Genomic DNA, 21,881 nt, shown 5'->3' on the forward strand with positions numbered 1-21,881 from the left:
CAATACTGTATTATAAACTTCTAAGAGACTAGGTCTTGCTAAGAGACTAGGTCTTAAAGGTTTTCATCCCAAAAAAGAAATAATTATGTGATGTGGCAGAGTGTTAGAGAACTTTACAGTGGTAATCATATTTGCAATATATAAATGTATCAAAGCAACACATTGTACACCTTGAACTTACACAGTGGCATATGTCAATTATATATCAATTAAATAGTTTTTTTTAAAAAAAGGAAAGCCTAAGGAAATGTCACAGCCAAAAGCAATCTAAGGAGACGTGACAACTAAAAGTAATGTGGTATCGTGCTGGGAACCCAGAACAGAAAAAGGATAGTAGGTAAAAACTGTGGAAATCTGAATAAACTATGGACCATAATACTGCGTCAATACCAGTTCACTAATTGTAAAAAACGCATCATACTATTGTAAGATGTTAACAATAGGGGAACCTGAGCTTGAAGATCTCTCTGTACTCTCTTTGCAACTATTTCCTTAACTCTAAAACTATTCTAAAAGAGAGGGCTTATTTAAATTATCTTAAAAGAAGAAAGTACAGTTTTCTTAATATATCTAAGAAGTGTAAATAATTTTACAACTCTGCCATCCAGAGGCAGAAAACACAATCCCTGCCTCAAAAACTCTAGTGAGAAAGGGAGAAAAGACAGCCATCATTTAACATAATAGGACATATCATACAACAGAGGACAAGAAGGAGGCCAACCTAACCCAGACCCATGGCGGGCAGGGCAAGGTGGAAAAGATTTCCTGAAGGAGCTGTCCTGAGATGACTGATATTAGATTAGCCAGAATATTCCTAAAAGAAAACAAACTCGCTATTGACACAGCCATATACAAAGTCAGTAACATCCAAATTCAATTTATAAAATCTTTATTGATTTCCAGGCCATGGGGATAACATCAGTGCCCTCAGATTTAGAGCTTACTAAACACAATCACTGAGAATGCAGTGGAAATCACATTCTTCCACTTGGCCACTATGTGACCTTAAACAAGTTACTTAAGCTTGGGCACTCAGTTTTCATATCTTTAAATTAGGGGTAATAATGTTGTTTGGGGAATTGAGTTGGCACACATAATGGTCTTAGAACAGTGCCTGGCACCTCTTAGATGCTCATTAAATATTAACTGTTATTAACTATTTATAGGGTATATATTAATTTTTGAAGTGTTTCAGACATTTTATTTTTGCATATCCTTGAAAAATAAATTACAGTTTAGGAATTGGAGCACAAAAGACTTAAGGGACTTGCATAATGCCTGAAGAAGAATGCTTTTCCCTAATTCTATTTTTTTGAAGAAAGAGCTTCCCTAAACAAACCTCTGGCTTCTCTTTGCTCTCGTTATGGGGAGGGGGAATGATTTACCTGGTTGGTAAATTAGGGAAAAATAACTGGTGAGCTTGGCTCACCTCTGCCCTTCTTTCTGGGGAGTAAACATGCAGTGAGCATGATTTCCCCAGTCCATCCGTGATGGGGAGGGTAAGTTGGCTGGTTCTGGAGTTTAGTTGTAGCAAGCTCGTTTGGCTGACAGATCTATAACTACAGTCTCCAACTGGACTTTTTAAATTTTTTGGGCAAGTTTGTTTTCTTCATCACTCCCAAGCTTCCTGACAGAAAACTAAGGTTCTTGTGAAACATCTCTCAGTGTGGTCAAGCACACTAAACAACCAGTTCCATTATTTTTCTTTTCTTTTCTCTTTTTCTTTTTCTTTAAGTAATCTCTACACCACACATGGGGCTCAAACTCAAAATCCCGGGATCAGGGGTTACACTGAGCCAGCCAGGTGCCCCCCCACCCATTTTTTTTCTTGGAGACATTCCTCCTGAGCCTTCCATCCTCCTGCTCCAAACTGTATTACTTTGAAAACAATTAAAATAAAAAATAAAGTACCATGCAAATTGTAGCAGACACTACTTACTCATTCTCTCTTTCTTTCCTTAATAACAAAACCTGGGTTTGGACTCATCTCATTGCTGCCTAGATACAGGTGACCAAGTTTTGGTGAATGAGATAGAAGCAGAAATGCTGTCTGGTATTTCCAGGAATACTTAAAGGGAGGAGGTGCATCTTTCTTTTCCTCTTCCTCAATCATGTTGCTCAAACTTGAATATGATAGCTGGAGCTCTGGCAGCCTTCTCATACTATGATAATGTCCACATAACAAGAGGGAGGAAGCTGTGAGCTGGAGAGAGCCTGGCTTCCTGACGACTTTACAGAGCTGCCACACCAGCTTTGAATTGCTCACTTCTAAACTTTTATGTGAGAAACAAATTTATCTGTTTAAGTCACTGTTGCTTTGGGTTTTGCTTCGGTTTTTTTCTGTCATATGCAGCTGAAGTAGTCCTTACAAATGCAGAAAATCAGCTCAAGCCCTCCTTCTCTCACCCTTTCTCCCCAACCATTCTGCCAACTCTAAACCTTTCTACAGGGGAACTCTGGAGTCAGGATTTCAAAAGGAAGTTAAATTTATTTGCAAGGGTAAAATGATTTAGCTTTAAATTGGGGGCCAAAAAACATTTTAAAAGACCTGTCTTTAGAAAAAAGAAAATATCACCACTAAAAAACCCTCTCAGGGTTTCCTCTTATCATGGTTTCCAAGCATTTCATACACTGTTTTTGGTTAATTTGTTATATCAATGCTTAGAACTCTTTTTTTAAAGACATTTATTTATTTATTTGAGAGACAGAGAGAGACAGAGAACGCTAGAGGGAGGGGCAGAGGGAGAGGGAGAAGTAGACCCCCCCCCACCCCAGCTGAGCACAGAGCCCCACACTAGCTCTATCCCAGGACCATAGGATCATGACCTGAGCCAAAGGCAGACACTTAACCAACTGAGCCATGCAGGCATCCCTGATGCTTAGGACTTTTTAAATGACTTTTCCTATGCAAGCTCTAAGAGCCCAAGTTTTGACTTGTATTCTTTTGTTTTTTAATAAAATACAAATATCAAGACTCAGTTGTGACTCAGTCGATTAAGTGTCTCCCTTCGGCTCAGGTCACAATCCTGGGGTCCTGGGATTGAGTCCCTCATCAGGCTCCTTGCTCAGTGGAGAGATTGCTTCTCCCTCTGCCTGCCCCTCCCCCTGCTTGTGCGCGCGCGCGCGCGCAGCGCGCTGCGCGCGCACGCGCTCTCTCTCTCTGACAAATAAATAAAATCTTAAAAAAAAAAAGAGTTGTATGTAATCACTTTAAAAAAAAACTAAATAAAATACAACTATCTTTATCTCTATATATGTGCATTTCAATAATTTTTCTAACAAATATTAATTGTACAGCAACTAAACCTTACTTCATTCTTAATGTCCTTCCTGTTTTCTATAATTTAGGCTAAAACCTTGGGCTCTGACTTCACTCTATGAATCCACTTTTATGCTCCCTCTTCACTGAATAAGATACCTTTTGATTATGTCTTTTGATTCCCATGCTCTGGGAGCCTCTTCTTCATCTGCTTTGTCTAACTGCCATCCCTCATCAAGCAAAGACAACTAGTCATCAGCCCTTCTCTTTTTAGGCTATCATTTATTAAAAGCCTGATTTTTGATAAACGCTTTCATTATTTCATCTCATCTTCATAAAACCCTCCAAGTGAAGTGTTACTCTCTCCATTTTACAGATGAGTCAACTGTAATTCAGAGAGATAAAAACTAATATCTGGTTTGTTTCCAAAGACCGTTTTCTTTATATTGTACCATTCCCTTTTCAAAAAAATCTCTCTCTGGTTTCCATATTTCTATGTCATTATATTAGGTCCTTGTACGTGTCTTATGTCAACTCTATTTCCTCTCCTGTCTTCCTATCTTCTCTTCGCTGGCTAAATCTGGATATTTCAAAAAAGTTCAGAATTAATTGTTCAATTTAAGAGATTTTTGGAAACACACTTGCAAATTTTACAAAATAAAATTATTAATAATGTCAGTATATTATCACTACAAAATAATATACACCAGAAAATGCTGATGGATATAAAAAACCAAATGAGGCAGACTTGTCCCCTTCAGACCAGAGTATCACAGAATTGGGAATGAACTATACATAATACCCCAAATAACTCCTCTCCTTTCCAAAAACAGACACACACATACACAGACCTTAAGACACACTGTAGTGCTTTCTGACAGTTCGACCACAGCCCTTCTCCCACTCCCCAAATACATTAATATCAATGTTTTAGAAAACACTAGAGTCACTGCCAAATGGCTGAGATCATCCATCAGATGTTCCTCAAGGAGAGTCTTCTCCTGACAACTCCAGCATGAGATTATTGTGTATATATAGATCACTGTTATACACAGGACAGGCTCATGACAAATGTTTGCCAAAATGAAGCAGCACATGGCACCACTGTAGCCCTAGACTGCTACATTCACTGGCATTCCAAGAACGTCACAAATAGCACACTAGTGTGACTTTTCTTTTTTACAAAGGGCATTATGTGGTTTGTAAATGTAATCTTGGAGACATATCACATTGAATCATTATGTTCTCATTACTTAACATTCCTCACTTTCTTTCACAATATGAAATCTCCAAAATTAAGATCATTTGGATTGACAAACCTTTTAAAATTCGAGCATTTGTGTAAGAATAATTCCCCACTAAAGGAATTCATTTTGTCAGTCTGTTTTACTCCTTATTTCTAGCTGAAATATTGGGCACTAACACGACTGTTTTGCTGGCAGAGGGACAGCAGGAAAGTCTAATTCTGGAGCCCTATGGAAGAGTGATGAACAGGAGAGCAGTGCGATGAGAGGTCATAGGATAGACTGAAAGTGGAAGGGGGTATGGGTAGGAGAGCCTGAAGACAAACATGAATGCGAACTGTGTTTCACATCAGTTAGGGTCCCACTCGAACAGTTGTACTTCCACAGTACTGACTACTTCTCAGGCACAGTTCTAAGTCCTCATTTAATTAATAGTAGCTTCCATTTTTATCCTTATTTTACAGCTGCAAAAACCAAAGCACAAAAAAGGTTGAGTATCTTCCAAAGCTTCACAACTAGTCAGTGGCAAAGCTGGGATTAAAACCCAGGCGCATTTCATAATCATGAATTATTATGCTTTTATACAACAGACACTCTAGAGCAGTAGCTTTCAAACATGTTTTTGACCATGACCCCCAGGACGAATACATGACCCAGTACAACAAAACATAATAAAAACAGAAGTTTTTGAAATAATAGTGTTACCAGGTGCAGTGCATTCAGATCTTTCTTATTTTATTTTAAAGATTGTTGGTTGCACTAATAAATTACTTTTACAACCCTCAATGGGTTATGACTTACAATTTGAAAAACACTACTGTAGAGACCAGGGCTACGAGTGATCATTCAATATCTCTACCTGGATGTTTGACAGTCATGTCAAAAAAATCAATAGTTATCTTCACTTGGTTACTGACAGTCTACAACCAAACTCCTGAATTTCATCCTCCAATTCTGCTCCTTCCTTTTTCTTCCTCTTTCATTAAATGGCAGCTTCTTCTGCACTATCCATATGGTAGCCACTAGCCACAAAGCTATGGGGTGCTTGAAATGTATCTATTGTAATTGAGACATGCTAGAAGTGTAAAATACACACCAAATTTTGAAGACTCAGTAGGAAAGAAGAACCTAAAAAAATCTCATCAATAACATTTTATATTGATTGCGTGTTTAAACAATGTTTAAGACATACTGAGTTAAATCAAATATATTATTAAAATTAATTTCACCTGTTTCTTTTTACTTTTTTGATGTGTCTACTTGAAATATTTTTTTACCTATATGGCACATTATATTTCTTTTCTATTTTTTTTTCATTGCATTTCTATTGGACAGTGTATCCTCTGGTTGCTCAGTATATCTTCTGCTTAAGGCTAAAAACCTTAGAATCATCCATGACTCCTTTCTCTTCATCAGTATAAGCTCTACTTTCAAAATAGACCCAAAATTCAACAACTTCTCACAACCTTTACTGCTATACCTTTTCTCTCTCTCTCTCTCTCTCTCTCTCTCTCTCTCTCTCTCACACACACACACACACACACACACACACACACCACTATCTCTTGGTTAACTGAAATAACTTCTTAACTGGTCTTGCCTCCTTCCTCACCACACCCTCCACTTTATTTAACTGTTCTCTATACAGTTGCAGAGTAATCCTTTTAAACGGTCTATCAGATTATGTCACCCCTCTGTTCAAAATCCTCCAATGTCTCTTGCCCAGATTAAAAGCCCAAATCCTTGCAATAGCCTACAAAACCTTGTAAAATCTGGCTGCCAACCCCACCGCATTATCTGTTCTAATTTCTTATCACTCTCTTCACTCAGTTATGGTGGCCTCCTTGAATCCACCAAATATGCTCCTACCTCATCGCCTTTGCAGTTCTGTAATCCTCTACCCTGGATATCCTCCTTCCTCTTACTCTCATTGTGATCAAACGTCAATTTACCACAAGTCCTTTAACTGACTACTGTATTTACAATGGCAAAACTCCCTCTCCTGACTCTTCCACACTTCCCACTTCTCTTTTTCTTACAACCATTTATTATCTTCTATAATTTATTTATTTAATTTGTTTATCTGTCTCCCACAAATACAATGTAGGAGTTCCATGTGGGCAGTGAATTTGTTTCACTTCCATGCCTGGCAAATCCTAGGTGCTCAATAAATACTAGTTGAATGAATAAGTGAACAACAGGTTCCCCAACTGTTTTGGACCACTTGAAACTAGCCATTCTCAGAAATCTACTGAAACGAATATTTGAGGATCTTTAGTTTTCAACCCATTATTTTTATTTATTTTTTTCTCTCTTTTTTTTAAGCGTTTCTTTTTTTTTTTTTTTAAAGATTTTTATTTATTTATTTATTTGACATAGAGACAGCCAGCGAGAGAGGGAGCACAAGCAGGGGGAGTGGGAGAGGAAGAAGCAGGCTCCCAGCGGAAGAGCCGGATGTGAGGCTTGATCCCAGAAGGCTGGGATCACGCCCTGAGCCGAAGGCAGACGCGTAAGGACTGTGCTACCCAGGCGCCCCTCAACCCATTATTTTTAGACCTACAGTATTTCCATAATAAGGAAAGCAAGATTTTTCTCCACACTCCAAACCTTTTGTCTGTTTTGTCACGATTCTTAGGTGTCCTGAAAAGGCTCTAGAAGAAGGGTTTTCTTTTCCCCAGGCATTAAATCTCCGTAGGCATCTGAACCACATCCTAAATTTCTGGCCTAAAATACGGGCAGCAACAGCCACTATAGATCCTTAATCCCATACAACCTTCAGGTCTATGCAGTGTACATCAGATACAACCAGACGTTGTACAAGTGGTATTTGCACCCTCAATTGTTTGTAAACTGGCCACACTTCACCTACCTAGTAGTTCCGTGTCTGCATTCAAGATGTGCCTTGTGTTAGACACATGAAGGATGGAATGTCAGAGCCTGTAGCCAGGCCCTCATTTTAGACATGGGGAAATCAAGATTCAGAGAATTGGGGCCAAGCAAACTTAGGCCACGTAAAAAAAAAAAAAAAAAAAAGATATTCTAAAATTTTTAAAAATCAAAACAAAGACACAAAACACATCGTGGTAGAAGAAGCACTAGAAGCCAGGTCTCTTGCTTCCCACCATTCAGTCCTTCCACAAAACGACCCTGTTGTGCAGCTCAACTTAGCGGTGGCCTTCTACCACAGCATTTTAACGTTCAACCGTGAGCTCGCGAGCTGGTAAAGGCTGTGCACACCCCGGACCTCGCACCTCCCTAGCGGCGAGAAGAAAAGAAGCTCGCTGCCTGGGCCGCGGCCGCCTCCCGGACCCCGGCCGGGCTGACCACAGTCTCGCGAGACTAGCGGTCGCGGCGAGCGGGTGCGGAGCCTCCCGGAAGTGGGCGAGGGGACCTGACAGCTCCCACCCGGGTGTGTGCGCTCGAGACCCTGTGGGGTCGAGGGTCTCCTCAGGGACCGGCGCGAGGCGGAGTCACGGAGAAGCTCTCTGCCATTCACACAGCGGCCGCGGCCCTGTCCCCGCTGCCGCCGCCCCGCCCTTTGCCCTTCACGGCGCCCGGCCCTCCTTGTCAGGGTCTGCTTTTTGCGCCTGGGCAGCCTGCCTTTCCCCTTTTGCTTTCCTTCACGTCTCCTCCTTTGCTTTCCTTCACGTCTCCTCCCCCGACTCCAACACCAGAGTCGCGGGTCCTGCAGTGTCCCAGAAGCCGCACGTATAACTTGCTCAGTGTAAGTGCTAGGAATGCCGCTGGCCTGTCTGGGAAACGCGTTCTTTCTATCTATAGCTCTGTCTGTACATCCTATGTCTGCTGCAGCTATTCCAGGGGCAACAACTGCTTCCCTCTGTTCTCATCTCCCCATTGGTGGCTTCCAACCCGAATTTGGGAATGGGGAGCTCTCCCACCTGTTATCTTTGAGCAGGCTAATCTCTTGTAAGCAGAAGTGCCATTTGTAGTCTTCAACGCCTTTTGGCTTGGGACCGGGAATTTTCCCCCCAACCCAAATCCAGGCTTTCCAAAACGTATTGCTTTTCTCTGGGAATAATTTAGTTTTGTTTTTTGTTTTAATTGTAAGAATCTATAATACAATAGTTTTGCTTCGGTCCTATTGTGCTCGAAGGGAGGAAACAACTATTAATTTTGCCTTCTCAGGTCTTATTTATAAGATTCATTCTTTCTCTTTGCTCTGCTAGGGTTAAAACGTTTAGAACATGTAAGTGCGGCTGTCAGCCTTAAAGAATTTAAGATAATAGTTATTTTCTTTATCTTAATTCCTTTTTGTTTCATAGGGGTAACTCATTCGATTTCGGAGTTCTTTTAATTCTTCTGAAAGATTTCAAGTTTTCTAGAAGCCAAAATGGGACACAGTAAACAGATTAGAATTTTACTTCTGAACGAAATGGAAAAGCTGGAAAAGACCCTCTTCAGACTTGAACAAGGTCAGTAGCAAGTCGTTTAGTTAGCTCTGTGTCTTTTACATTTTTTTATGTGCCTTTAAAATTAATTTATTGCCATATTAAATTTTTTGAAACTTTTAGATACAATTTCCAAGGACCTTTCTAAACTTGATCAGTGCAAGGATGGTGCTGTATTCTAAAAATATCACTAATGAAAGTTAATTTTAGTTATAAAGTTGAAAATATGTTGTATCTGTCATGTTAGAACAAAGATAAAATAGGTCACTTTTTTTCCATGGTAACTTCCACATAAGACAGAAGTTGCATATAGGATCAAGGCATTGACCATGTTATTTCTGTTAACAACTATTATAAAAACTTGGTAAATTATTTCATATGCAATTATACTTGGGGTGTATGTATAGTTTTGCTTTTTTTTTTTTTTTTCCAGTTTTGCTTTTTTATAGCCCTCATTCTTTTCCTTTACTGGAACTTTGATTTAGTAAAATGGATCACAGCAAAAAGGAAACTATTATTTATGTTTTTCAAAAGCCTCTCAAATATGGAAAAGATAAAGGCTGAAAATATTTTTTGCCAAATAAAAAGTGAAAAATCTTATCAGGTTATGTTGAAATATATTTGAGCTTTTTTTTTAAGACTTTATGATTTTTCAAGATTGAAAAACATTCCGCTTCCATTTATGTTAATATAACTTGTAAAGTAGAAGTTTAATGTATGAAATATAAAATGCAACCCCTTTTAATAATATAACAGATAGATGCTGATAGTAGACATCGAAGGATTTTTTCCCCCCCGTATCTCAAATTAAATTTTTGAAAAAAAAAAAAAATTCAACCGTCAAATGTGTTACCTCCAAGCCAAATCACCTTCTTCCAACTTTGGCATTTAAGATCACTGAGTACTCCATTTTTGGCTTTCCTGACTCTGCACTTTTCTGGTTTTGATTTTTTTCCTACCCTCTTGAGTACTCTTGTCAACTTGGTGGTGTCTCTTCTGAGCCTTGTTCCTTCCACATTTTAATTAATTGTATCTATCTGCAAGAAATCCTTTCTTTTTCTCTTCTACTGCCCTCAAAGAGCTATATATTTCTCGTAGCCTCATTTCTTGCTTCTATGCTGATGACTCTTTTTGGAAGAAAAACCTTGACTTTTGCTTGCTTTTTGAGAGCCATGAATATAATGGCAAGTGTAAGAGACTAGAATCTTCTTGGCTCTGCTGCTAACAACTTGTTTGACTTTGGGAAAGTCACATAAATTATTAACATTTATTTATTTGTGAAATGAAGATGTTAATTTCTGCTCTTCTACCTTCCTGAATTTTGAAGCTCAAAATTAATAATATATGGTTTTAAAGTCCTAAATGGGTATAAGGCATTGATAGATCACTATACCTATCTATTTTCCCCCTGGATTCTTGGCTTCATCCAGGTATTACACTATAGAATAGACTCAGGATAGCTCCACTTGGACATGCTTAAATCTAACATGCCCAAAACCATCTCCTCCCCATTCTCAAACCTTTATTTCCCATCCCATTTATTTTAGTTATATCTCCATTTTCCTGGTTTAGGGCCTTTGAAACTTTGTACTCTCCTTTGACAATTTCTTCTCTTTAACTGCAGTCTCTTTAAGCCCTATAATTTCTTTCCAAATGTTTCTGTTTGCCTGTCTCTCTCTTTCATATGCCCGGATATGGATTAAACTAGAATAATCTTCTTGGGATGCCTGGGTGGCGCAGTCGGTTAAGTTGGTCATGATCCCAGGGTCCTGGGATTGAGTCCCGCATTGGGCTCCTTGCTCAGCGGGGAGCCTGCTTCTCCCTCTGCCTGCCCTTCCCCTGCTTGTGCATGCTCTTTCTCTCTCTCTCTCTCTCTCTCTCTCTCTCTCTCTCTCTCTCTCACACTGATCAATAAATAAGTAAAATAAAAAAAAAAGAAGAATCTTTTTATGCCATCTCTTCCCTTTTCATTAATTGGTGTTTATATATAAAGTCAAATTTAAATGCCTCTGGCTGACTTCCAAGACATTCTGTAATGTAATCCTCCTTCCCTAGCCAAGGTTGTTATCTCATTGCCCCCCATTACTAGTGTCCTACATCTTTACAGTTCTCCTGTTAACTCCCTTCCCGCTGGCTTTTCTCATAGCTCTCCTGACACCTTCACCCTTGTCAGATTCCTCTATATCTATTAAATCCCTTTCCTATCATTCCGTGGGTTGCCTACCTCTCAACTTTCAGCTAAAATTCCACCTCTTCCATGAGGTCTTTCCTTAATTTTTTTGTTATCTCCTTTCTTTGATTTCCAGTCACACAATAGGCACAGAACAATTAAATTCTGAACAATGTAGCAGTTTCTAAAAGCTTATTGGTCTTATAGTGTCCAACTAGAGTTTAAGATCTGTGAGAATAGGGAAAGTGTTATAGACCTAGTACAATGTACAACAGTCAATAAATCGTTGCTGATTGATTACCAAAACATCAGTTAAAGCTAGCAAAAAGTATTAATTCGGCCAAGCTATTTGAAGAAGGGACTATAAAGGGCTTATAAAGTACGAATGATGTGGTTCAGTCTATAACTCTAGTTAAAAACATTAAATTTAACCAAATGATATAAATGGGAACATGTCAATTTTTTGTGTGTAGTAATGAGGTGATCATATTGTTATAGAAGATAATTATAATGTGAAAGATGAAGGGACATTGGAGACAAGAAATCATCAAGAAGGCTATTTTGAAAACATGTCTGGTTAAAAATAAGGGTTTAACTACATCAGAGTCAGAAAAAAGGGAATAGAGTATGAGACATTTTAAAATTCATAGGACTTGGCGACCAATTAGGTGTGAAGAAAAACTCTGGCAGTTTTTGGTTCTTTCATATTTAATTGGTCACCACGTCATTCTTCATTTTTCTTTTCTTTTCACTTTTCCCTAAGAAAGGATTCCTCCTCATTTTCAAGGCTAATATCTCTATAGATTCTTCTAATTCAAGAAGTACAAAACCAAATAATTATTTGTTGTAGCCAAATCATAGCCTTCTCCTATATTTCCTGTTTCATTCAGTTGCAGAATAATACAAAATCAGTTTTCCCCAAACCTGGAGTTCTTCTATTTTTATATTGGTTGGTCAAATTTCAACTTACACTTAAAAAAAAAAAAAAATTATCAAGGTTTCTTAATTAGGATCCAGAGCTTATGTAAATTTAGTGGAAGGAACAGGACGGAAAAATTTAGTTTATATTAATAGTTTAATCACTCACTTTACTAGTTGCCTACAGGAGGGAGTAGCTAATCTGAGTAAAGTATTCCTAGTGTTCTACGAGGAATAAGATAGCCACACCATGTACTGCTATGACCTAAGCTAATTTTAGTGAACTGAGTGAGTAATTATGGAATCTGACATACTCTGTGTAGTCTAGTTTTTCATTTACTGTATATAAAAATTTTAGTTTCAGGGAGTTTTATTAGAGGTCTACAGAGTGGCTATGTACCTTTAGGGGTAGGCACTGATCTATCTATTGGAATATAGGAAAAAAGTACAGGATTTTTCCTTTCTTTTCCCTTTTTTTCTTTCATCTGTTTTTGTTTTTAAAAAATAATTTAATTTGGGGGTGCCTGGCTGGCTCAGTCAGAGCATGTGGCTCTTGATCTCAGGGTCATGAGTTCGAGCCCCATGGTGGGCATAGAGATCACTAAAAAATAAATAAATAAATAAAATTTAAAAAAAGATTTAAAAAAGCAGTTACATTTTGGTAATGCATAAATTGACATTGGTGCTTTCAGTTTGTGTGTCAGATGAGTTATAAACAAAAAAGACATATTCTGAGAAAAGAGTGGAGGTTGTAGGTCTGGAAAGGGTTGACAGTAACACCACATCTGGTTTTCTTGCAGTATGTTGCCACAGATTACATTTTTAGATGATCCAGGTTAAGTACATATTAAAGTTATACTATCTTAAATAGTAGAGTCTATACAATACTTCATTAAAAAAAAGGCAGAATAACCATAAATGCCTCTTTTACCTCAAGAGGTTGTCAAACTCAAAGATGAGTTAGAAAATGTTTGATATTTGCTGTTTGAGATTTGTCCTTTTCAGGAATGACATGTAGCTTCCAGTAGTACAGTACTTAGAAAATACTTTCTGAAAAAAAAATTTCTTTTTTTTTTTTTTTAAGATTTTATTTATTTATGTGACAGAGAGACAGCCAGCGAGAGAGGGAACACAAGCAGGGGGAGTGGGAGAGGAAGAAGCAGGCTCCCAGCAGAGCAGGGAGCCTGATGCAGGGCTCGATCCCAGCACCCTGGGATCACGCCCTGAGCCAAAGGCAGATGCTCAACGACTGAGCCACCCAGGCGCCCCAAAAATTTCTGAAAAAATGAACATAATTTAACTGTGAGGTAAACCTAAGTGAGAAAGTTAACTGCTTTTTGATGAAAATTAATAGTATAGAGCAGAGTTGAGCACATTTTTCCTGTAAAGGTTCAGATAGCAAATATTTCAGCTTTCAGGCCATATACTTTCTGTTGTAGCTACTCAGCTTTGCCTTTGTATCATGAAAGCAACCACAAACAACACATAAATGAATGGGCGTGGCTGTGTTCCAGTAAAACTTTATTTACAGAAACAAATAGTAGGCTGGATATAGTTTGCTGACCTTTGCTATAGCAAGAACATTTTGAATATGTATTTTAGTAACACTTAAACATACGATTTTAGCCATATAGTGAATATCTGCCCTCTTTAAAAAGTTGATAACAAAATTTTCTAATCACAAAATCTCCCAAATAAAGGATTTCAGTTGGTTTTCAAATCATCTGTTTAATATATAAATATGGAATGTCTTATTAGCTTATAAAAACAATTGATGATGGCAGGAAAATATATCTTCACTAGCACATTTCAACAAAAATCTTTACATAACTGGTGAATGGGATTGAAAAGTTAATGTCATAGATGAGTAAACATAGCCACAAAGAGCTTCTTCCATTTGAATTTGGGTGTTTTTGTGTGGTATTTTTTCAAGTCTGAGGCCACTAAACCAAATATCAATAAACAGAAGTTGGAATTTTTAAATTACTTTATCATAAAATATTAAACCAAGACTTAAAATTAATGAAATTTATTTAATCACATTGCTGTCACTGACAGATATTATCAATATTAAATTTTAGTGAGAGCTAAAAGATTTTTTCCATCCATTAATAAATAAAATTATTTAAAATATTGTTTATTTTATTTACATCTTATCCCACATTTATGTTTTATAATTTATATAATTTATTAAATCATTATACATGTGTAGTCTATAAATAAATAAATATTCATATTTAGAGAATTCGTGTCAGTTTTTTCCTGAGGGTATACCCCTAATCCAAATACTGTTTTGAGATTTTGGATGAGTTTTAACCTTTGTACTACAAGTTCTCTGAATCCTTGTGTAATGATAAAAACAATATTTGCATAAACTGAACAGGAGACAGGTTGTTTAAATATGCTCAGACAGCTAATCTCCGATGTTTGTACCTGTTCAAAATGATACCACTTCTTCTGTAATAAATTTAATCATTATTGTAAAGATGTAGATATTTATGATTCTCATAGTCACTGATTATTAAAATTTCGTGTTTTAATTCTTTGGGCAATTATTTCTCAAACTATCTCTTCATAATTGTACCTCTAACTTTAAAATGATATTACCCCAGTTATAAAATTAGACAAGTGTATAAAAAGCCTTTTTTTCTGTGCTCTTTATTTCAAAACAAAATTGGGTTTATACTATCTAAGCAAGTTGAAACCTGCTGATGGTATAATGGTGTGTGAATTCCACCTCCTGGCTTACTGCCACATTTCAGCCATGCTTTTTTCCAGGAAGGATTTCAAAAGATCTATATAGATGCATAAAATGAACAAAATGGAATAAAAGTAGCCATTTATTAAATATCTTTAGATAACACGACTTAAAATGGCTTATAATATTCTAGCTTGGATAATACTGTAATTCGTACCATAATTTATTTAATCATTCCCAATCATTAGATATTTAGTTTGTTGTCAGTTTATTTAATTATAATAAATGAAGCTGTTATGAATATACTCTGTGTTTACATCATTGATTAATTCCTCAGAAAATATATGTGCATATGAAATTATTGGGTCAAACATAAGCCTTATTAACACTTAGTATATTTATGCCAAATTACGTATAGAAGAATTTGCGTATATAGCTACTTGGAAAAGAAATTATAAGTTTCACTGTACAATGTGAGAAGTAGAAGTGAGTCCCTGGATTTTGTAGTTACTTAATAATGCCATTTGGATAATTTGTTTCTTACTTGCTAAAGCCACTTGCTATGAAAAAATTTATATTCATAATTTAGTACAATCCAAGAGTATGTTTAGCAGTACTTATCACTAAATTATAATTTTTTCAAGGAATGCCTAGCGCTTCTATTCCTCACATTATTTGCAGTATGCAAAACAGAGTATATGTATTTCTGTAGGCAAAGGTAGAGGTATTCGAGTGGATTGAAAGAGTCCAGCATTCTCTTAATGTCTTTTATTGAAATCTCCTACTCACGAAGAATAGCTTACCTGGTATTTAATGTTGTAGTGTAGAATTTACCGTCTGTTGAACATCATTGGGAGGGATTTACTTCTACCAAATAGCAATTTTAAACATGATTGAAACATCCACATATTCTGCATTTCAGGATTTGCTTTGAATCAAACTGACATTGTATATATATATAATAGCAGATACTGATATCTCTGATTCATATCCACCACAGTAGGGTTCATTGTAGCTTCAGCTTGCTTATTTGTAATATCTTTCTCTGACATTGAAAAATCACCTTTATTTTTTAAAGATATTTTCACCAAGTATAGAATTCAAGACTGACAGTTTTAATCTTTAAGTACAGCTGCCCTTAAACAATGCGGAGGTTAGGGGCACTGACTCCCTCCCCATGCAGCCAAAAATCCAAGTATAATTTTAGATGCCCCCAAAACTTAAATACTAATAGCCTACTGTTGGCCAGAAGCCTTACAGATAGCACATATTTTGTATATGTATTATATGCTGTAATCTAACAGTAAGTAAGCTAGAGATAAGAGACTGTTATTAAGAAAATCCTAAGGAGGGGGTGCCTGGGTGGCTCAGTCAGTTAAGCATCTGACTTCTGCTGGGGTCGTGATCTCCAGGTCCTGGGATTGAGCCCCTCATAGGGCTCCCTGCTCAGTGGGGAGTCTGCTTTTTCCTCTCCCTCTGCCCCTCCCCCTGCTTATTCTCTCTCTCTCCAATAAATAAAATCTTAAAAAAAAAAAAAGAAAATCATGCGGAAAATACATTTATAGTACTATACTGTAAAAAAAAAAAGTGTTAAGTGCACAGAAGCTGCACAGTTCAAACCTGTATTGTCCAAGAATCAACTGTACCTTTAAAGATATTGGTTCACTGTCTTTTTGCTTTTATTGTTTCCCATGAGAAATCTGTCATCTTTATCACTGTTCCTCTGAACTTACTGTCTCATCTTCCCCCCTCTGACTGCTCATAAGATATTCTCTTTATCACTGGTTTTGAGCAATTTGATTTTGATGTTTCTTGGTGTGATTTCCTTCATGTTTCTTGATTGGGGATTTATTGAACTTCTTTGATCTGTAAATTTGTTTTTATCAAATTTGGGGGGTTTTCTACCCATTATTTCTTTAAATACTTGATCTCCCCCCTCTCTTTCCTCTTTTTTTGAGGACTCTACCTGTATATTAGGCCACTTGAATTCTTCCACAGATCACTGATGCTTTTCAATTTTAGATTCTTTTTTCTTTGTTTCATTTTGCGTATTTCTATTCCTGTGTCTTGAAAGTCACTAATTTTTTTTCTGCCATGTCTCACCATCCATTAATTCCATGTTGCAAATTTTTCATCTCAAATCTTATAGTTTTCATTTATAAAAATTGTATTTGGATCTTTTGTTCTATTTTGTTTTTTAATATTTTCCATGTCTTGACATAACTTTTTGAACACATGGAATACAGTTATGATAACTAATGTCCTTCCTTATCTGCTAATTCAACATCTGTGTCATTCCTGGGTCAGTTTTCATTAAGTGATTATTTTCCTCATTAAGGGTTGTGTTTTCTTGCTTCTTTGTTTGTCTTATAATCTTCGTTTGGAAGCCAGAAATTATGAATTTTACCTTGTTGGATACTGGGTATTTTTGGATTCTTATAAATGTTTTTTTGTCTTTGTTTTGGAATGGAGTTAAGTTACTTAGAAATATTTTAATACTTTTGAGCTTTACTTTTATGATTTATAAAGCTAGTCTAGGCTATGCCCAGTCTCGGGCTCATTATTCTCCACTACTGAAACAAGATCCTCTGAACTTTCTCCCCAGTGCCTCATGAATTATGACTTTTTCCAATCTGGCTGGTGAGAACAAGCCCTATTCCTGGTCTCAGACATGCACTTATCAGTACTCTGTTGAATACTCAAGGGAGACCTTCTGCAACTCTCTGGAGTTCTGTCTCTGTGCAGCTTTCTCCTCCTAACTGTTCTCATCTCAAACTAGCTGCTTCGGTCTTGACAGATTCTTAGCTCCATCTTAGCTCAGAAAATTAGTTGAGCTCTGCCTGGTTCTCCTCTTTGTGCCTCAATCTGGAAATTCTTCCAAGGTAGTATGAAGGGGCAGTTGTAAGGTTCACATTGCTTATTTTCTGTCTCTTAGGGATCACTGCCCTCTGTTGCCTGATGTCCAGGCTTGAAAACTATCATTTCATATATTTTGTCTGGTTTTTCCTGATTTCTTTCTTTTAAGTTTCAAGGAAGAGTGTAAATCCAATCCCTGTTACTCATTCCATCTTTGCCAGAAGTGGGAGTCTCAGGTCTTTTACATCGTCTGCTTCCTCTGTGTGGAATGGCCTACCCCAGATATCTGTGTCATTGATGCTCTCACCTCCTTCTGTTTAGCAGTTTTTTATTGGATGCTGGACATTGTGAATGTTCTGTTGTTGTATCTCTGGATTTTTTGTCTTCCTTTAAGGAAGTGATGCCTTTTATTTTAGCAGCCATATACATTATCTGTGGGTCAGCTTATTCTTTTGAGGCTATTTTAAACTTTGGCTGGATAGGTTTATAGTAGTTTTTATTCTAGGGCTATGTTAGCCCTACTACATAAGACATGACTCTTGAATACAACAGGTGTTCAACAACGTCTCTTCACTCTGGCTGCTTGAAAATTGCAATATCTCCCAGGCCTGAGTGGGCTCTGGGAACTGGTCAGTTGACAGTTCCTAGTAATTATTCTTTGCCCAGCCTCCTGGAGTCAAACACTACCCATGTCAGCCTGGTATTCAGGCAGATTCAAGATGACCCTAGGTAATTTTCTAGAGCTCTTTCTTTGCATAACTTTTTTCTGTGCCATACTCTGCCCTGAAAATTGCAGTTTCTTTACCCTCCCCAAACTCTATTCTCTGTCTTCTCAACTAGACTACTGTTCCTGCTCCCTGTGTCACAGTCCAGAAGGTTTCCCCAGTCTGAAAGGTCGAGTTCATAGGAATCACCCTTGTCTCAGGCATCACAGTCCTTCACTATTTATTTCTGAAAACAGTTGTCTCATATCTTTCTTCTAGTTTTTCAGGAGAGGGCAAATCTAATATCAGTTACTCTATTATGGCCAGAAGCAGACATATTCAGAGTGATATATTATACACAGTGACTTAATACACAAGTTAGGTCATGTGACTTCTTTGCTCAAAACTGTTCATTGGCTCCTCATTTCAGTCAACGAAGAAGCCAAAATACTTACAATGGCTTACAAAATCATGATTGACTTCCCCGTTACCTCTCTTTCCTTATACCCTACTGCTTCTCTCCCAGCTTATTCCAATCCACACATACTGAGCTTCTTGTTATTTCTGGAACCACCAGGCATGCTTTTATCCTAAGTCCACTCTGTTCCCTTTGCTTGGTCAATACTTTCCATAGATGGCCATGAATAGCCATGTGGCTAACTCCTTCATTTCTCTCAAGCTTTTCAACTTCCTAATAACCATGTATTTAAAATTGCTACCACCTCCCCACCATCTCTTCTTTTCCCCCATTTTCCTCACACTCCTCTATTTTTCTTTTTTCTCGTAGCATTTATGGCTCCCTGACATACTGTTTTTTTCTTACTTATTTGTCATGTTCATTGTTTAATGGCCGCCTTCCCCCTTTCGAACTCAAGCTCCACAAGGACAGAGATCATTGTCTATTTTGTTTCCTATACATGGTCTACACTCATTACATAATTTTCTATACTTTGTTAGATGTTTAATAAATTGAGCATTAAAAGCATAGATATTAGTATGCTTCTTTCTTTTCAAAAAGTTTAAGAGGTAACCATTTCCAGTTATAAAATAAATAGTCCCAGAGATGAAAAATACAGCATAGGGAATATAGCCAATAATATTGTAATAACATTGTATGATGGCTGCACTTACTGTGGTGAGCATTCTGTGATGTGTACAGTTGTTGAATCACTATGTTACACACCTGAAAGTAATATAACATTGTGTGTCAACTATGCTTAATAGTAAAAAAATAAATAAATAAAATAAGTTTTTAAAATTTCCTTAAGCTTGGGACACGTGGGTGACTCAGTCAGTTAAGTGCCTTCGGCTCAGGTCATGATCCCGGGGTCCTGGGATCGAGTCCCGTGTCGAACTCCTTGCTCAGTGGGCTGCGTGCTTCTCCCTCTGCCTGTTCTGCCTGCTCTGCCTGCTCTGCCTGCTGCTTCCCCTGCTTATGCTCTCTCTCTGACAAATAAATAAATAAAATCTAAAAAATAAATAAATAAATTTTTAAAAATTTCCTTAAGCTTAAAGGTTAAAATCAGCAAAACTAAATTTTCCTGTCTTCATTGGTTATCACCCTTTAATTGAAATGTTACATTCATGATTAAAATTTATAAGCCTTGGGGCGCCTGGGTGGCACAGCGGTTAAGCGTTTGCCTTCGGCTCAGGGCGTGATCCCGGCGTTCTGGGATCGAGCCCCACATCAGGCTCCTCCGCTATGAGCCTGCTTCTTCCTCTCCCACTCCCCCTGCTTGTGTTCCCTCTCTCGCTGGCTGTCTCTCTCGCTCTGTCGAATAAATAAATAAAATCTTTAAAAAATAAATAAATAAAATAAAATTTATAAGCCTTATATTTCTTTTTTATTAGGTTTTTTATTTTAATTCCAGTATAATTAACATGCAGTGTTATATTAATCTCAGATATACATATAGTGATTCAACAATTCTATGCATTACTTAGTGATCATCATGATAAGTATACTCTTACATGCCTTTTATTTCTAATAGACTTTACTATAGTCAGAATTTTCACATTCTAATAATTATAGTCAAGATTTAAAATCTGCCCTGAACCAACCACAATTTTATTTCACAGTAAAATTATAACTACAATGTGCTGATATTTTTTCTTCTCATGGCAAAATACTTGTAACACATTATAGAAGTCTCAGATATATTTTAATAGAAATAGCCTAACTTAGGTAAAAGTGGGAATGTTTTGGCCCTCAGAATTCAAAGAAAGGTTTAAATATTAAATACTAAAAATCATGAGAAATAGGGATAGAGGCAGTAGTTTGCTGGAATCACTGTGTTGACTCGCAAGAGCTGATTGTGCATATCTCTTCCCAGTTCCATGTTCAGTGATATCATATTGGCAGCTTAAGGTTGACCACAGTAGATTCTTTCCCCCAGAAAATCAGCAAATGCTGCTGAGTCAAGGCTCAGCACTTCCAACCCCCAACCCCAGCCTCACACAGCCACTTGTTAAGTCTTTATTACCACACCTCTGGATTTGAGCAGAATCAAGAACAGGTATCAGGCTCAAATGACTCTGGAGCTCCTGTTAGAACTCTGAAAACTGCTTCTCTAAAGGTTGTCTTCTCTCAGGAAGACTGGCTTTCTCTCTATGGTGAGATGGTTGTTCCTTCATACCTCCCAAGTTTTACATCACATACTCTGACACCACAGAAAAACTCACTTTTTCTGTTGCTATTTGAAAAATACTAGCAAAGGTCTCGAAGTACTTAAATGCCCACCTCTGGGCAATCAATTCAGAGGTGGGGGCGGGGGGTTGGAAAGTGCTGAGGGATCATGGGAAATGGGGTAATATAAGAACTTGCACATCCTGGAGGAAAAGGAACCCGTGTGTACTGTTGGTGGGGATGTAAAATAGTGTAACCACTGCAGAAAACAGTATGGAGATTCCTCAAAAAATAAGAAGTAGAACTACCATATGATCCAGTAATTCTACTGAGTATTTACCCAAAGAATATCAAAACACTAATTTGAAAAGATATATGCACCCATATGTTCATTGCAGCATTATTTACAATAGCCAAATTATGGAAGCAGCCCAAGTGTCCATCGATAGATGAATTGATAAGGAAGATGTGGTATTAACCATAAAAAAGAACAAACTCTTATCATTTATAACAACTTGAATGGATCTAGAGAATAAATCCTAAATGAAGTAAGTCAGTCAGATAAAGACAAATACCATATGATTTCACTCATATGTGGTGGCATTTAAGAAACAAAACAAAGAAAAAAAGTGACAAACCAAAAAACAGACTTCAACTATAGAGAACAAACTGATGGTTACCAGAGGGGAGGTGAGTGGGGGGATGGGTGAAATAGGTGAAAGGGATTAAGAGTACACTTACCATGATGAACATTGAGTAACATATAGAATTATTAAACACTATATTGTACACCTGGAAATAATATAACACTGTATGTTCATTATACTGGAATTAAAATTAAAAGGAAAGATTTCAAGTTCAGTAAGATTTCATTTTGTTTTTTTACTTTAGTGCTATCCTAGTTTTCCAAAGTACTCAATAAACTTGAAGACATGTTATTAAAGAAAAAAGAAAGAATTTGCATATTCCTAAGTAGCCATGCAAATAGGAATCAGTT

The 21,881-nt window shown here is 37.2% G+C and overlaps 1 protein-coding gene across 4 annotated transcripts in view; it reads left to right on the forward strand.

Moving 5' to 3' along the window:
- Positions 1–7,856: 7,856 nt before the first annotated feature.
- The window catches only part of AGL (amylo-alpha-1,6-glucosidase and 4-alpha-glucanotransferase), a 78,618-nt gene continuing 64,593 nt past the window's right edge, over positions 7,857–21,881 (forward strand). The window contains exons 1-2 of one of the 4 annotated variants that reach the window (XM_045801703.2): positions 7,857–8,227; positions 8,787–8,936. In XM_045801703.2, coding sequence (XP_045657659.2) covers positions 8,855–8,936 — 82 coding nt within the window. In that variant the 5' untranslated portion in view covers positions 7,857–8,227; positions 8,787–8,854. The other 3 variants (XM_045801704.2, XM_045801702.2, XM_087866123.1) reach the window with 3 other exon arrangements.

Source organism: Ursus americanus, chromosome 12 (assembly GCF_024610735.1).
Source record: "Ursus americanus isolate L20-20 chromosome 12, mUrsAme1.1.p, whole genome shotgun sequence".
Lineage (NCBI taxonomy): Eukaryota > Metazoa > Chordata > Mammalia > Carnivora > Ursidae > Ursus > Ursus americanus.